Raw genomic sequence first — 17,872 nt, 5'->3', positions numbered from 1 at the left:
CGTTTATCCCTTGTGGCACTCTGCAGTTCACAGGGTCAGCATGATGACTTCTACAACTCATTTTATACCACGGCCAATTTGGCCACATGCACACAGGAGTTTTCACTTCCCATGTTAGCCTTATTGGATGCATCCTACAAGCTGAATATCCATTGGACCAATACTTTTGCTATGCCATGACAATAAGGCTTACTAACTTAATAGCTACGTGCATTTTATATTTAGTGGTTACTGCATCTTAAATATTTAATGCAGATTGCGGTCAAGTTTATTAAATATCTATGTAAAACACTGGACATAGCTAATTTTGTTATGTTGATAATCCCCAGGAAACTTTAGTTTGTCCACCATATTTTTGCAAGTCTGAGGTCTACACAAGGGGCAAATTTCAAATAATAGCTTGTGAAACCTTTTGATTTATTGCAACATCTGTTAAATATTTATACAGTAAATTCATGTGGTATAGTTTTATTTTTTCTACATGGCACACTGTCTATGAAGTTCATCCATTTCCAGAATTGCCAGTGGTAATTACTGATGTGTCCATTTTTTAGAGCATTTTATATGGTTTTCTTGTAAAGCTGTCTGATTTGAGGACTATGTAATGGCCATACATTTTCACTGAGTCAGCGGCACACAAAAGGCATTTAGTCAAATGACAGTTGAGTATAGTACTGAAATGTTGGCCTATGCTTCTTTTAAAAAATGCAATTTATTGCTTAGATCTTAAATCACAGTTTACCTTTATTCATGAATCCCCTGCAGGATTAATAACAGTTCTAGCAAAAAGCCTAACCATATGGTTCAATATAGAAGGAACCCTCTTTTCTAAGAGTGTATAACAGTCCTAAATATAGATGGCGCTTCGATATCAGAGTGAAAATGTAATTAAACAGAATGTGGGGGCAATTACTAACTGATTTAGGCCTGGATTTTGTGTATTCTCAACATATCCATTTATCATATAAGCAATATCAATGCAGCTTTATTTTAATGGCATTCCTGTCATATTATTTGAAAATTAATTCAAAAATGATTAAAAGAAAATATTCAGCACAACTGGGGATGCAGTACTCATCTTTATAGTTTTATATAAGACAGCTATGTCAAAACTTTGTCCTGTCAGAGTTCAGCAGGACAGCAAGCATTTCATTATACTGCTCATTTGGGCTGGACTAATTTATTTTTGTTCATCAACGTGAGTCATCATCAAGTGATGCTGGAAATCAGTGACTGCTCACATCAGAGCTGTAATATGTTCACAGTTACATAAGCTGTCTTTCAGGTTTAAGTGGGCTGGGAAATGAAAAACAGAAGCAAATGCTCCACTTGCCCCAAAGGCCCTAATAAAAATAAAATGAAATGAAAATGTATGTGTAGTGCTCACAGCTTTAGTTTCTTTTCCTTTTCATATTTTAAACCCATCAATTTTGATGGGGTTTTAGAGGGGAATGAGTTTGCTTAGGGATTTGCAATAAATGCCTGTATTGAGTGTGGATGTAGCTTTAATTGGTACTTGTTAACAGGGGTTAAACAGTGGCGGTTTACCTCTCCTGTGAATTTGCAGCTTTGCAGACTGGCCAAGGTTTGGAGAGGGTAACTTATTTCATGTTTAACATTGTATTGAATTGTACAGGTATAACGATGAAAAAAATATAATTTCCTGTTTAAATGAATGGTACTATATATTTAGGGCTTCTAGTTTTTGGGTTTTATTTGTGATCACGTGATGTCCCTTTAAAAATATTTTGAGCAATTCGCTTTCCAAATTGCGAAAGGAAGTTGTTTCTTTTGACCCTCATATCTTGATTGAGTTAACAAACGACGTGCATTGATCTCACCTGATTCTATTTGAATGCATTTAGTTCTGGCTGAAATTGCCAAATTCAGCTTATTAATTTCCACTGCATTTGTTTCTAGTGGTGCGTTGCTAATTTAAACAATCTGGTATTCAATTAAGGCTTAGCAACTATTAATTAAGGCTTAAAGGGGGAGAGAGAGAGATGGAAAATAAAAGTAGAAAACTAGAAGCTCTCTATATATTGTATGTTAATATGTTGTGTTATATGTGGCCACTTAAAAACCAAACAAAGCATTGATGTTGGAAAAACTTTACTACGTGTCCAATCTTTTAACATCATGGTTTACAAAGTTTAAAAATAACTTCCTGTATCACATGAATCTTCCTTGTATTTAGGAATTGATTTGGGCTTATTGGTAACACTAATTTAAATGTTATGCATTATGTTAAGGTTATTTTTACCAATAAAAGCAAAATCTATGGGGTTTTACGAGACTGTTCAATGAATAAATAGTGAGAGACATCTTTTAACCTATAATTTGTCCGTTCCTATGTATTGCATCTCATAAAAAAACAACTGACGGTGATATTGTCTTTCTCTTCCTTTTATTGTAAGCTGTTTCTCTGTGTAGTCCCTTGTCCTTTATTTACACGGTTTACTGTTTTGATTCCCTCTCCTAGTGTGTCACACAAATAACCTCCAACTGCTTCAGGGAGTAGCAGGACATGCCAATTTGGTTCACAGAGATACAAGGCAGCTTCGAGGTGGGAGTAAGTTGGAATTTCCCACAGCTAAACTACCTCTGGGGAACGTAAACAAACTGGTATGCTAAAGCTGTTTCTGTTGGAGCCAAAATGCAAAGGGGTAAACTATGAAAAATGTAGTAAAAAGACATCCATGATTCATATTATGGGACACTGCAGCTAACCCTAATGAAATACACATTTTAAAAATGAATAGTAAACTGTTGCTACTCTAGGGGATTATATCCCCATTATGCATTTGCACTTGCTTCAGAATATGAGCCAATGGTCTTAAGATTCCAGTAGTTCAAGTCAACCCTCACAGCTTGACTTAATCAGAAAACTATGTATTTATGTACGGTACATATGATATTAAAACTTTGCCTAAAACTCTCTTGACAGAGGGGACATTGTCTGGCCATTGCACAAAGCTGTTGCAAAACTCTCCCTATTGTACAAGAACTTAGATCAAGGGGTAGGTCCAAGGGGAGATGGGCTGTTATGTCACTATCACATTAATATTCAGGCCCCAGAAGGAAGTCTGAAATATTATTCTCCTATTATTATACTATTCAATGTGTGGATGAGCCTGAATCAATTCATATTGGACAAACTGACAACCTGAGTTGAACATGTGTGTCATTGCACATTTCTTGCTCTTGGGTTAAGTCCCAATGACGCATCCTTTCTTATTCACCCTGTATATAGTGGTGCTCATAGGCATTAACAGCCTCTACTATTTAAAGTTATCCCTTTGAGTAGAACAATTGTTGATTTTGATTAAATGATTTGACACTGACGTGGAATCATTGGCACTAGAACAAATGAGTAATGCAACTAAATGTTAATAAAGATCAGCTGTTTTTATTACATTTTCTTAGAATGATTGCATTTTTTTAATTTGTAGCATGACACATCCCTTTCCCCTTGGTACAGTGCTGTTGTCTAGACAAAAAAAAAGAAAAACAATACGAATTTGTAGATAAGCAGCTCTCTCACAATTTTATTGTAGTTACTTTGCTGACTTAACACTTAAAATGGCTTCTCCACTTCCAAATGAGTCATCAACATTATCCATGCAACCTTCACTTTATGACCCTGTTGACAATGAAATGTGATGACCTTGCAGTTCGTAATAGGCTTAGGTCTGCTGCGATCAGATTCCTCAGTAATCCAAGAGCAGAATTCGAAAACAATGCCTTGTACATCTGCATGCTACACAAACTAGTTGAACAATTTAATTATTTTTTAACACAAAGATCCTGTTTACAGCTATACATTTTGAAAGAAATTTAGGAAGTGAATATTACATTTTAAGTGTTTTTCTTTGCACAGGCTGCAAAACATATTTAAACAGAGTTGTAAAGGTGATTTACTACAGCCTGAGCTGTCCTAGCAGAAGAATATTTATTTCAAAAACCACCTCGTTTTGAAATAGCTGCGAGACATACAGATTTATACAAATGGCATAAAAGTACCTGGGTCAGGGTTCAGAAGTTTGTATTTTAACAACATGTGCACACAGTAGAGAATGGAAAAACAGTTCTAATGAGGCCTCGTCGCAATTAATGTAATAGTAAAATACTTAGAATTCAACAACCCTCAGGCTGGATGCTAGAAGAATACACTGATAAGAACCCTGCATTTACTATCAGACAATGTATTGAATTGTGGAAGGTGGATAGACATGTAAAGTACATTGTGAACCTCCACCCTTATTTATTACTTAAAGCAACTCTCATGGTAATGCAGTATCTCTGCTGCTCTATTTGTGCAGCAGCTCTGGTATTTCTATGCCCACTGCATGGAGAAAAAGGTAAATCCTAACTGAATAGTTTAACTGCTAATATATTCAAACCATGTTGCCAAATATTTAAATAACAGTATGTATCTTAACAGTCTTTGCAAATACGATTACTAATAGCAAGCTTTTTGTGAAGTAAGTATTTGGTCTACTGGCAATGTTACAAAACTACAGAGAAACAACTCAAAATATGGATTTTGAAACATCACTCGTTTTGCTTTCACTCTGGAAATTGACCAAATTCATGCTTCAAATAATATCAAACCCTTTGAAGCTGGTATTCAATATTTGGTATTACCGACAACTGTAGGGCAAAGAAATTAATAAAATACCGCTTTAGGCAAAAAAGTTAAATCTAAATAGCACTATGTTTACTATTTACTATTTAGGACATAGCAATTGCACAGTATACAGTTTTGAACATGTTTGTTTGGTAAAACAACCTATGTTTACACAACTGACATGGTACTCTCTGGATTCACACGAATCAGACGGGATCCATTTCTCAAGTCCTGCAGCTGCTTTGCAGGCTTCCCAACTCCTTCTTCAAACCTCTTCTCCATGACTGGGAGGCAAGTTTCATAGAGGAACGAAGCATTGTGGCAAATGAAGGCTTTCTTTTCAGAATCCTGCTCGCATCGCAAGCTGTAGTCAACGTGTTGAACAGCAACCAGAATGATTTCCCTCAGGCTTTCTAGGAGGACCATGTGCAGCTCTGGAAAATACAGTTTTAGCCCTTCCTCTAAGAAGGCCATCATTTGTTTTGTAAAAGCAACAATAGTGTAGCTGAGGTTTACCCAACAGTCCTCCCCAGTGTACTGGTCAAAACTGCTAATCCCGCAATTTCGCATTTCTTCTTTCAGTTTCCCCAGGGCCTCTGGAGTCATCAAGTTCATTTTTCTCCACATTTCTTCAGAATTGCGGTGTTTGGTGGCCTCAATTATAATCTCTTTATAGCTCTGAAGTGCAGCTTTGATGTCCTTAACCAAAAGGGACTGAAGGGTAAATGTCAGGTCCAGCCCGATTTCGCTTAGCTGCTTGCAGTGCTCTTTGGCAACTTTCACACACTCTGCAGCTGTGGATAAGCTCTCCTTGCTGTCAAAAACCTGCTTGCTGAAGGCGTCCACAAACATCTTCATGGCTGAGCGGGACCACACCACAAATGCAGAGTAGCAGCCAGTGTTTCCGGCGAAATCCATCTCAAACTCCTTGGCTGTCTCCAGGAGGCTGGTGAAGAAGATGTTGCAGAGCTTGTGAATGTACAGCAAAGTGGCACCTTCTATTCGCAACTGGCGAATGGCTGTCTGTACGGCAGCTGCACGGTTTTTCAGGAAGAGCTCGCAAGCTTTGGTGGACTGTCCCAGTCGGATCAACTGGGATACGGCCCTCCTGGTGGCTTTGGGGCCACCTCGCAAGGATCTATCGGGAGACAGCTCAAAAACAAGGACTTCTGTGAGTTGCCGAACCCTTTCCTCCACTTTCACCTTGAGCCCCTTAACAGGTTGAGTCAAGGGTTGATCCTTCAGGAACTCGTTCAACTTATCCAGCAAATCCACTGCGCCTTCAAAATCCCGCTGAGCAATACACACGTCTAAATCCTCAGGAAGCTCCTGTATCCACTCCATGCTCAGATCCACAATCTCTTCACAGACAACTTCCTCATCCTCGTCAAATGGGTTGTTGGACATATCTTGGCGCACAGGTGAATGTGGCGGCTCCTCCTCTTTCTTGTGCCTTTCTTTTACCACTTTGTTTTTCTTAGTTTCATCCAAGATCTCCAGCCACTCCTTTTTAATCTTACTGTTCTCGGCCTGAAAAATGCGGCTGTCTGGGAACATCAGGATTTTAAACATGTCCTTCATGGGTGCGTTATCTTTCACATTGACAATAGCGAAACTGTCCAAATCATAAAGCGCATTGTACTTGTATCGCACTGCCCCGCGCCTGTTGGGAAGCCAGGTGGCAATGAGAAGGCAATCATTCATCAAAAATGCATGTACCTTTTGGATTTGAGACATATTATCCACATCGTACTCAAACAGATCTCCATTATAAACCAAATACCTCCCAGGGGTTTCCATTATGTTTTTGCACCCCTCTACTTTTTCTAGCAGCGTGGTCAGGGTCCTCTGCTTAACTTCTTCTGTCTCCTTAGGGAAAGCTGCTTGCATTTCCTTCGCTGCTTCATCTTTGTCTGTGGACAACAGGGCCTGGGTGATAGTCTCCATAATGCTCTTCTGCTCAGTCAGAATATGACTCAGTTGGTACATTTCGCTTTCTAAATAGGAAATCTCCTTAGCAGTTTCAATAAACTGCCTGTAATTTTTGTAGACATTTTTCTTCAGATTTTGCGCCGTTTCGTCGGCCAGAGTCTGAATTTTTTGACGGTGCTCTTGCAAGTCTCGGTCTCCGTCTGACTGCTGAGAGAGCTGTTTTACATACTGTTTGGGATCGAAATTCGTCGATTCCAATTGTTTACGCAGTCTGTTCCCCGTATCTGTCATTTTCGCTCAGATTACTAGCCGCCTATTTAGATAGCTGTAACCTATTAACCTTTTTTTAAACAATTATAATTGGAACCAACAGGAAAACCTTCTGCAAACCAGAAGCTGACCAACTCCCAGTGAAATCATGGGATCCTGTTGACGTCCTTGATGGCCAACAATAAAAGTTAAAGTAAATAGACAAGCACTCATACAGAAGGGCATAGAATTACATTAAATACAGTGAAGGTATATTTGTGTGGCGCGGTGATCATTTATAAAAAACATTTAAAAAAAGACTTATAAGACAAAATTGCTTTTCACGTAGAAGCAGAAACTCCAATAAACGTTATAGTTGGACAGCAGAAAAAACACCAGAACGTTGGAGAGAGGGAACTGTGAGACACAGTGGAGGACCAATCAATCCCAGAATACCTTTCATTTGAAATTGTGCGTTATTTCTATTTGATACCGGAAGCGTTTTTTTTATAAACAGGATTTTCGTATTTCAAAACATATTTTGTGCTCTTTTGTTACTGCAGCAACTAGAATGTAAAGTAGCCGGTCCGGGTAAAACAAAGAAAACAAAATCCCAGTCATAAACACTGTCAGTTTAAAGTTTAAAGTAAATACAAAAACAAAGTAGAGAATGGTTACATTCGCAAGCGACTGAAAAAAAGTGACTTTATGATCGTTGGCAGGGTTTTGTTTTGCTGGCATTAGTTCTTGCTGCTGGGAATTGATCAGTTTGTGTTTGCTGGTATAATGGATGACGATTTTTTGTTAGCCTTAAAGTTACAAGAGCAGTTTGACAACGAAGCAACATTCCACCTGACGAACAACATTGACAATAATAGTTACGATGAGACTAAAAAGAGGAAAGTTGAATCGACGCAGGGTCAAATTGTGCCTAGCTATTCTCGGTCATCCTTCAACCCCGAGAGGCCGATGTCCATTGTAGATGAGTCCTGGGAGAACCTCGACCCCAGCCCCGATGTCAGGGCGATGTTCATGGAGTTCAATGACACGTTTTTCTGGGGGAAGCTCTGTGGAGTGGAAGTCAAATGGAGCGCTCGGATGACATTGTAAGTTTTGATTCACAGTAATAAATCATTGGAGCAGATACCAAATAAATGTAGTAATAATAATAATAATAATAAAACCTTTTCAAGATCCATGTACTGGAGTTGATTTAGGTGGCATCATACAAAACTATGTTTTTTCTTCTCAATACAACTTGGTACAAGAAGTTTGCCCGCTACTTTTGAGCTTGTTCTTAAAAAAAAAAAAAAAAAATCTTTTTTACAAATGTTAACCCCCCCAGGTGTGCAGGGGTGTGCTGCTATGAAGGCAGAGGAGGTCTGTGCTCAATCCGCCTCAGTGAACCGCTGCTGAAACTGAGACCAAGGCGGGATCTGGTTGAGGTTTGTTGTGTTTATTTTTCATTATGCTTACTTTTTTAAACCAGGTTGGAGATCAGGAAGCCCAGAGTCTGACCACTAGAGCAGATTCTCAAGCTCATCCCAGCGCTGTAATTAGGTAGCTGTTGAAAACTGAGCAAGTTAATAACTGGGTGTGATTATGACCATGACTACCCTGCAGTGACCAAAGAAACTTGTTCCATAAACTACTTTTGGGTCATTCCATGGGCTTGATGTTCACATTGCTATAAGCTGATTATTTTATTGTATTATTTCAGAAAACTGAAATGGCTGACTCACTGTTCTAAAAATACCTTTCTGTTTTGCCTTTGGGATCCGTCTCCTAAATTGTACAATATTGTACATAATGTACAGTTTATCAGATACTAATTTACATAGAAACCATAGTTTGTTGTGCTATCTGTTCAATTCATTATTTGCTGTCTAGATACAGGTAAACCTAAAAAATGCCATTAGTGTGTACAAAAAGTGTAAGAATAAAGTGTGCCATATTTAAGAATAAGGATACAGTTTACAATTTTCATCTTTTTCACCTGACCTTTGAGAAAACATAGCTGTGTTACATGTCACATTAAAAACAAGCTTCTATCCCTTTTGAGTTCTAGAGTGCTAAAGGGATGCCATTTTTGGCCTGATGTTCAATTTGGGGCTCAAATCTCAGGAACCAATTTCCTTGCAACTCTGACAACTCATATAGTCTTTGTTGTTATTGGATTACCTGGAGAAACTACAGTCAGTCCAAGGGTTCTTGCTAGGGGTGCACCGATAAAGATTTTCTTGGCCGATGCAGATAGCTGATGGTTATCTACCCATATCGGCTGATACCGATAATAGATAGTGCAGGTAAGCTATTCTAAACTACTAGAACAAGACATAGGGCTTATATTTAAACTATTTTATAATTATATTATATAATTATTATATTAAATATATTTGCTATTTAACAGACAATGGCACATTAATCAATTTATGCTTCAAAATGTCACTGAATACACCTGCAATCAATACAGATTAAGCAAGATCAACCAATCTTACAGAAGATAATTCTGAAGTACATTGTACAATAAGTAATAAATAATAATAATAATAATAAATAATAATAACTTAAACCATCAATGTTATTTAGGCTCCAACCTATATTATTTTAATTTTAAGCATCACAAAAATATTCGCAATTCATCGTTGGATTTAATGTAACATCATGTCTGTTCTGCTGCACACAACTCATTATCCATTGTTGTCTTCAGATATTTAAAAAAGAAAAAATTCCAAACACTTCTCTTTTGAGTCATGTTTATTGTAGCTTGATCGCACTTTACACAGCACTGCAAGGAAAATGTTCTTGCATCATTAGTAAGTTTTGGTGTTCATTATCAGCTAAAATAACACAAACTGCCGATTGTGTTATTTTCCCTTATATCGGTGCCATGCCAATAGGCTGCCGATTATCGGTCCACTCCTAGTTCTTGCAAGTACAATTTGGCATTTTTATTGGTGTCATTGCACTTTTTTCTACATTTGGCTCCATTGCATTAACATCAGTGGTTACAAATAGGTATGTTGACACATTACTAAACTAGAAGAGCAGTTATTTATGTGCAGCAAGTACCAAGAATATATATTGAAAAACAAGATCTGACCTCATTTGATGTGGAATGACCCTGTTTGCTTTGGAAGGATAATTAGACCCAAAAATACAGATTACGTTAAAAAAGACCTGAAGACAATACACACAATTCTGAATGGAATGCAGCATTTTCTGATTCAGTTCTGATCAGCTCTGCCAGGGACTGTTGTAGACCTCGTAGAGATCTAATTGATCTCAATCTGCTGCTGATGATGGGGGTCGGAGTCCAAGTGACCCAAGTAACAAATTAAACCATGGCATTAGTGTGGGTTTTGAAGCTTCTATAGTGTATTTTGCTCTACAGTATGTTGAGTGTTCAAGTGCAGTAGTGTACTGTTATGTAGCATGTACTTGTTTCCAATATATAGTATGCAAAATCTAAGAATGGCATTTTGTTTTCAGACTCTCTTACATGAAATGATTCACGCATTGCTTTTCGTCACGCAAAACAACAGAGATCGGGATGGACATGGACCAGAGTTCTGCAAGCATATGAATAGAATAAATAGCGCTACTGGGACCAAAATTTCAGTAAGTACGGTAAATGTCAGAAATACAGGCTTCGCACTAGGAAGTTTTATGTACAGTATCATGTACAGACTGCCTTTAATACCAACTGCTGTCTTGTTAACATGCATTTACAGGTTCTGGTGTAAATGCGTGCTAACTGGACAGCTTTGTCATTCTGCAGCTATAGGAGCTGCTTTATATTTTAATATTTTATATTAGTTTGAACAGGAGCCCTTGTTCTCAGCAAATGTGGGTTGCTTTAATATGATGAGAGAAAAAAAAACTGTATAGACTACAGCGGCATACTATTCTGTATTGCAGTAGTAATCCAGGGTTTTCAGTTAGTATTAAGGTATGTGGCACTTACGTGGTTTAAGCATGTGCTAGACTAGTAGTGGTCTGCTTGTAGTGACAAAGTACTCCATTAGTGCTATGAAGGAGTTTTATTTCAGCACTGCTCACAGCAAGGCAAGATCAACAAGACAAATTGACATGTGGAGCATCAAGGTCCCTGCAATACAAGACTGGCTGAAAAGGCGTATGGAATTGGTCACCGCACCTTTAATTGTGTACAGTTGTAATGTGGGAAACAGTATGCTGCAGCTCCCCCATTGTCTGCGTTTGTGAAGTCCTGATCTGAGAGCATGCAACACAGACAGCTCTTAAATTATTGTGCATGCTGCTTTGGCTGAAGAGATATTATCAGCTCATCATCTAACTAGGGAATCTACTGCACAATTAAATCATCCTTAAACTCCTGATGGTAAAAATATTTCAGCTTCTAAAGAAGGTGCAGCAGACAGGAAAAAAAAAAAAAAACTTGTGGGGACCCAAAACTTTATTGTAGACGCTCAACGATTTGACTGGTAAAAGATAATGTTGGTTTATTGGAGTTAACACAAAAATAATGTGTTTAATTATTGAGCTGTTTGCTGCATTGCAGACCTTCATTAAAATATTTTTTTGTTAATGGCACGTGTTCAACACACAAACAGCTCGAGAAAAATTACAACCTGAAGTGGCTGAAACTGCTATGCAATAGGAGTTGTATTTCCATTCCTGATTACAGGCACATTATTTAAGCAATTGTAGCACCACGTGGGGATGTGTAACGCTAAAGTTTTCAGAACCCCGCTACTTTTTAATACAGCACCTCTCAGCACTGAAGCATTTGTATGTCGCTGACAAGGGTTGAGCTGATATCCCGTCATGCCTTTCTTCTTAAAGGTGTACAGCCTCTATCCATGAACCTCCACTATCTCTGACAAGCTAGGTACACATGTTTATGATATCACAAGAAAAGAAATATGTATTGTTATTTTATTTTTTTTGGTGGTGCATATGTACACCTTTTATGTACTACAGTAGTCTCTGTGTCTAGGAACACCTAAGAGAACACTTCGCCTAAGGGAACATACTTGTGGTGAAACAGATTTTTCCCCATTGTAAGTGCTCTGGCTAAAGGAACAGGAACTTTGCTTAAAAGAACCCCCTCTTGTCAGCGATAGAGATTAGTTTACAATGGATATAGTACTGTTGTGTAACCTGATAACTCCTCATCAGACTTAAATTCAGGTAGTTTATTTGGTCTTTTTAAAGCTGACTTGTCATCGCGAGTATGTTTTGAAGCACATGGATTGGTTTATTCAATCTTTCCAGGACCGCCGTGTCACAGATTGCTCGTGGTGTAACGTCAGACCAGGAACTGAATGACACAGAGTTGTGCAGTGAATGTGCTGCTTGCGCTGGTTTATTAAGTGAACAAATAAAATGTTTAAAGAAAAAACTGAACAAAACAAACAGCAAGTTGGCCAAAATAAATAAATAAACAGACAAAACAGACAGTGGACGAACACCAAACAAGTGTCGTCCTTCCAGATCGAGTATCAACTGTTACTTTAGTACTTTGTTTTTATTTCTCCTCTCTCTCCCATTCTTCGCTGTAACCACACCAACCCTTTGTGCGTGAAGCACTCTCTCTTTTATGCAGCTGTGCCAAGAATTGATTGCAAATCAATCATTCAGTTGAATCTCTGCACAGTCTGCACGTGGACTAATTGTGCACTCACTATGCCCCCATACCAATACCCACTTTAATCTGCACATGAAGTGACTGTGCAATCTTCTGTGCTTAAATACAAATAAACATTTTAAATCACCTGAGCTACATAACCCACACTTCATGCACCAATATATTCACACAACATAAAACACAAAAATACGCAGAGTGGTGTGGCACCCCACCACACGCCGTCATATCATTGACTCGGTTTGTATTCTGATTGCTCACGAGTGCACCTCATCGCTAAACAAAAGGCAAAATGCGCCGCTGTTTATCTTGCTACAAAAAGTTGGAAATTGTTCGAGCTCTTGAAAAAAACCTGAATCAGACGAGTAATTTGGTGTTTCCCGTTCTGGTGAGTTACTTCACCGTTCTGTTAAATAATTTGCATGTCTTTTATATTTCTACTGCATTTAACGTGTAGGGGCGCTGTATTAATTTATTGTATTAATCAATTAGTTTGTCTGTTACTTTATTATTATAGTTTATTAACATATGCTTTTCTTTTGCTTATTGAGTAATTACATATGTTGATGCACGTGCGCCATGACAAGTAATACATATTTTTATTTATTTATTTATTTATTGATTCATATTGTGTCTAGTGGCTAACTCTGTCTTGGAGAACACTTTGGCTATAAGAACACTTTGCTTGCTTCCCGAGGGGTTTTCTCTTAGCTGGAGACTTCTGTGTATATCGCCTTACAGTACGATAATACCCCAAAAATAATTCATCTTTTTTAATATAAGTAGCCTTCAAAAATATTGTATTAGACGGGAGATCGCGCCGGTTATCAGGTTATTTTGAAAACCCTGATAATCATGCAAACTGTAATCTTTTACAGATTTACCACAGCTTCCACGATGAAGTGGATCAATACCGGCAGCACTGGTGGCGCTGCACAGGTTCCTGCCAAACTAGGAAGCCTTTCTTTGGCTACGTGAAGCGATCTATGAACAGAGCCCCATCTGCCAACGACACCTGGTGGGCAGAGCACCAGCGCACATGTGGGGGCAAGTATGTAAAAATCAAAGAACCTGAGAATTACAAGAAGAAAGGAAAGAAGGGAGAGACTGATGACAAGAAGCAAGAAACCAAGATAAAGGAAGCCATTAACAAGAAGGAAGCTCCTAAAACACTAGACAGTGGCAAGACCTCACATGGTACTGGTAGGATCAATTTACTATTTACATCACACTTGTTGTTTTTAAATGTGGTTTTTTTTTTAAGTTTGATTGCACCGGTAAGTGACACACGCATGACAGTGAGGTGAGGTCATCTCACAAGTCTTGGCTCTAACCACTGGTATAAACTGGAAAGTTAGAGGACAACAGAGAACCTAACCCTGTTCTTAATTTATTTGTTCTGAAACCAAAAAAAACAAAAAAAAAACATTAAAACAGCGACCCTGTAGTCTGGCCGGGCGCCTGCGGGCTTGCCTGTTAGCTGCCCGGGAGCTGCGTTGTCCTCCTATGCTGTAGCTCCTGGGCGGCTGCATGGTGAATCCGCAGTGTGTAAAGAAGCGGTCGGCTGATGGCACACGCTTAGTAGGATAGCGTGTGTTCTTCTTGGCCACTCCTGAGTCAGCGCAGGGGTGGTAGCGGTGAGCTGAGCCTTAATAATAATTAGCCATTTCAAATTGGGAGAAAATAAATAATAATTGGCAACGACTAAATAAAACAAAAAAAAAACTTATTTATAAGATTGTAGATTTACCATTCATTTAATACGCAAAATCACATTACAATCAAACTTGGATGATTAGCAGTCTACATTTAGCTTATTTATTGTATCCTGGATACTCCAATTAAGACTGTTCCTTGCCATAAGTGCACTGTACCTGAACTCTGCTGAATCAGTATAAGGCAGGGATCTCCAACCCTGGTCCTGGCGAGCCCCCATCCTGCAGATTTTCTAGGTGTCTTTACATCATCAATGGCTAAAGATCTGGAACACCTGCTAATCTTGACTAATGGAGACAATAATTGGTGCAATTACCTGAGAGCTCAATTCAAACGAAAACCAGAAGACCCTATAGCTGTCCAGGACCAGGGTTGGAGTCCCATGTTGTAAGGTCTGACCCAGCAAGTGTTGCTGTAATTGGCTCTCTTATAGAATGTAAACCATTAGTCAGTGTTGAATGTTGAGCTCTTTGCTCAAACCTGGAGTTGGCCTCAGTTTTCTCATTTATTTAGCAACAAAGAACATTTCTGTGTTCAGTTTGTCCTTGAGTATTAAGCAGACAGAGGTAATTGTAAATCTACTCTATTTTCAGTTTCTTTTTTTCAAGCTATGTGAATACATTGAAAGATGTGTCTGATCTTGTGACCCTGTTGTGTTGCCCCCTACTTTGGCTGTTTTAAGCTGGCTTTTTAGTTGTGTTTAGTACAGTATATTTGTCATATTCACCTCTATATACCTCACTTATTTTTTTAAAATAAAATATTTACCTAGGAGATCTCTCAGCAGTATTATAAATGGGTTTTTCACATTCACAACGTATTGACAGTTTAATAGGTTCTGTTTTTTCCAACCCCATGTATACTGTATATTTGTCTAAGTGCAACAACACCTTTTTTTTTTGTTTTGTTTTTTTTTGTTAGGCAAAGTTAACGGTGTGGACATTCAAACAGTAATCCCATTCAGTGGAAAAGGGTTTGTCCTCGGAAAGAGTTCTCAGGGGTCTCCCCAGAAATCCTCCAGCCTGGGTAAACCACCTGAAAACAGCAATCTGTTTGGCTCGCAGGAGTCTCCAGTGGATAGCCTGAAGGCAAGCGGGAATGGCAAGCTAGAATGGCCTGAACAGCTCCACTCGTCTCAAACAAACAGTACTGCCAGTGCATTTCCTAACTCTGGGTGTCTCACTGGTAACACAAACCTACCATCAAGGCAACCTCAGTCCTCAGGGAAAAAATCAGTTGGTAATAGTAAGGTATTTAGAAATGTTAAAGGATCCCCTGTAAGAATTTTGTCACCAAATGGGCAGTTGAAAATCCTGAATGATTTTGCAGGGGTAGAGCAGAGGACTGTCTATGATGTATTCAATTTGAAAAGCTTTAAACCACCTGAAAAGCCTGGGGTAAGTGCAAGCACCACAAACTTCCCGAAAGTAGAAAGTCATTCTGCAGAGGCAAAGCAAAGGTCCATTGTCGATGCTCTTTATTCCCAAAGCTTTAAATCAGCCGAAACAAGTGGGGCAAGGGGAACTGCTATGGAACACAGAAAACCTGAGAATCGGCCTCCAGATCAGTCCTTGGGGTTAAAACAAAAGAGCAGTTTTGAGGGATTTAATTCTAAATACTTTAAATCGGCAGAAAAGGCTGTAGCAGACGGAAGCGGTGTGAACCCCAAAAAGAGACTACGTGAAGAGAACCACACTGCCCCAATTTTGGAGTTTTTCCAGAAGTCCAAAAAAGAATTGGAAAAGCCAACTACTGCAAACACACACAGTAGTAACACAGTGGCAAACATTCTCCCTGCAGCTGCCCGTCCTAACCCCAGCCCCGCCAGCTCTCCTAGTATTACAGTTAGTTGTCCTGTGTGCCAAATTAGCATTTTAGAGTCCAAAATTAATGCGCATTTAGATTCATGTCTTGTATAATGGCATATTTTATACCCAGCAGTTTTAAACCAATACAGTTGTTTTATATTTTAAAACTGGCAGCTATGCTACAATAGTGACTCTCCCTGAATCTACAGAAACGCAAAATAGTGAATTTTAACAAATTTAAAAGAGCATTCAAGTGGTGTACTTGGCTTTGTCATGTCTAGATTGTCTAATGATTGTGTTAAGCCAAACAATAATTTGCTCGAGTTGCTTCCAAACACGTCTGATTGCTTAGTCAGCCAGCCTTTGTTATGTTGTTACTTGCTTTTGGACAGTTTAATTTTTTTTTTTTCTCTTGAACTCAGGTTTTGTCAGTGGGCCCCTTCACAGCTCAAGCTGTCTGCTCAGAGGCGTGTAAAGCAAACTGCTCATGCATTTCAGGAAGAGTGCCAATTCTTGTTCTTTGACTGTCAATCATTTTATTTCACACAATGGTGCTGCCTACCCAAAAGCCTTAAAATATTACATCATGCTAGAATCAGGGTTACTCTTTGCAGTGGTTTTATGTTTTTATGTACCAGTTTATGGGGGAAGATGTGTGTATCATCTGTGTATATGAACACCCAAAATGTAGTTTTATTAATGGACAATTAATGGAAAGCTTGAAGCCATACTCAATTTGGTATCATTGTTAATTTGAAAGTAAAACTTTTGCAACAAGCTAGCAAAGGAACCTTGTCTTCCAAAAAGCTTGTCTTACAAAAAACATACATTCTGTTGATGTAACAGTACTTCAGATCTATCCATTAGATTGCTTTAAAATAGGCTAGTTATTTACAGCTTTCCAGTTGTAATCTGGGTTGTTATCCTTTGTTTTGAATAGTTTCATCAATGACTTTGCTTTGAACTTGAATTCCTTTTATAATATTAAAGCTTTCTTAACGTATGAAAATATTTGCTGTGAAATAAAGATGTTTATCTAGTAATTCAGGGTACAACTGAATGGTGAATAGTTTCAGTACAACTGAAACTGAATAGTACAAATACACCTAAACTAAGAACACTGTATTTGTTTGGGCAGGCCTACAACATATTAGAAATTCTCATTTGATTTTAGTATGAACCCGCCTTGGACATTCTTTCACGGTTAAATGAAGACTTTTAAGATAGAAAAGGTAGATAATAATTATTTTAAGGTTTTAGTGTTTTGTACTATTGTTTTTGTGTGTGTGTGAAATTGCAGTTCTAAAAAGTTTTATATTTGAAAGTAAATGTACGTTAAAATTAAACTATTTAAAAACAAAACCAAAAAAAAAAGTGTCTTTTTTATTGTTTTATTTCCCAGGATAAAAAATGGCAATTTAACCTATGCTGCAGAATGTAAGTAAAACCTGTTTGAAAATCCACATGCTTTGCATAGCTGAAAAAAGGTTAAAAAAATAAGGTAATAATAACACACACAAATGTTGATCTGATCTGTTCTGGTGCTGCCTTGCCCTACCCTGCTTAACTATTTCAAATATACAGTGCTCCCTTGCTATAACACGGGTCTTGGGGTACACACAATATGAGTTTTATAAATGGGAGAGGGGGGTCCCACGGGACACATAAAAACACACATCTGACTAAAATACAAAATAAAATAACTCCCTCTAATGCACATATAGTGAAGCAAAAATGTAACTTTCTGTGAATTAACCATGCATAAAGCACCATGTAAGCAACACTATATATCTTTTACAAAAAAAAGGTTCATTCCCACTCGTGGATCATTTTAAAATTAGCAGTTTTTAAATTATAAATAGCCTGGCTAAATGGTGGTCGGGAGTTCAGTTCAAATCGACAGACAAG

The 17,872-nt window shown here is 38.2% G+C and overlaps 2 protein-coding genes across 3 annotated transcripts; one reads left to right on the top strand and one right to left on the bottom strand.

Annotated features, from left to right (window-relative positions):
* Window positions 1-3,389: 3,389 nt before the first annotated feature.
* exoc8 (exocyst complex component 8) lies at window positions 3,390-6,990 on the bottom strand. Its single transcript, XM_041250509.1, has one exon. It carries the CDS (start codon window positions 6,851-6,853, stop codon window positions 4,799-4,801), a length of 2,055 nt encoding a protein of 684 aa, XP_041106443.1. The 5' UTR covers window positions 6,854-6,990; the 3' UTR covers window positions 3,390-4,798.
* A 295-nt stretch (window positions 6,991-7,285) lies between these two features.
* sprtn (SprT-like N-terminal domain) lies at window positions 7,286-17,288 on the top strand. 2 transcript variants are annotated; one of them, XM_041250508.1, is made up of 5 exons: window positions 7,286-7,917; window positions 8,157-8,256; window positions 10,304-10,432; window positions 13,319-13,637; window positions 15,078-17,288. In XM_041250508.1, exons 1-5 carry the CDS (start codon window positions 7,598-7,600, stop codon window positions 16,073-16,075), a joined length of 1,866 nt encoding a protein of 621 aa, XP_041106442.1. In that variant the 5' UTR covers window positions 7,286-7,597; the 3' UTR covers window positions 16,076-17,288. The 2 variants fall into 2 exon arrangements, with proteins under 2 accessions (XP_041106442.1, XP_041106441.1); XM_041250507.1 differs by having other exon boundaries at window positions 13,319-13,643.
* Window positions 17,289-17,872: the final 584 nt, after the last annotated feature.

This window comes from Polyodon spathula, chromosome 5, assembly GCF_017654505.1.
Source record: "Polyodon spathula isolate WHYD16114869_AA chromosome 5, ASM1765450v1, whole genome shotgun sequence".
In the NCBI taxonomy this organism is placed as follows: Eukaryota; Metazoa; Chordata; class Actinopteri; order Acipenseriformes; family Polyodontidae; genus Polyodon; species Polyodon spathula.
The sequence above is the reverse complement of the archived record's forward strand: the minus strand, read 5'-3'. Positions and strand labels throughout refer to the sequence as shown.

Excerpts from the sequence above, each read along its gene's own strand:
- exoc8 (XM_041250509.1), bottom strand. The coding sequence starts at position 6,853 with ATGACAGATACGGGGAACAGACTGCGTAAACAATTGGAATCGACGAAT.
- sprtn (XM_041250507.1), top strand. The coding sequence starts at position 7,598 with ATGGATGACGATTTTTTGTTAGCCTTAAAGTTACAAGAGCAGTTTGAC. Across the intron at positions 7,918-8,156 it reads TGGAGCGCTCGGATGACATT|GTGTGCAGGGGTGTGCTGCT; the intron begins GTAAGTTTTGAT and ends TAACCCCCCCAG. Across the intron at positions 8,257-10,303 it reads CAAGGCGGGATCTGGTTGAG|ACTCTCTTACATGAAATGAT; the intron begins GTTTGTTGTGTT and ends TTTTGTTTTCAG.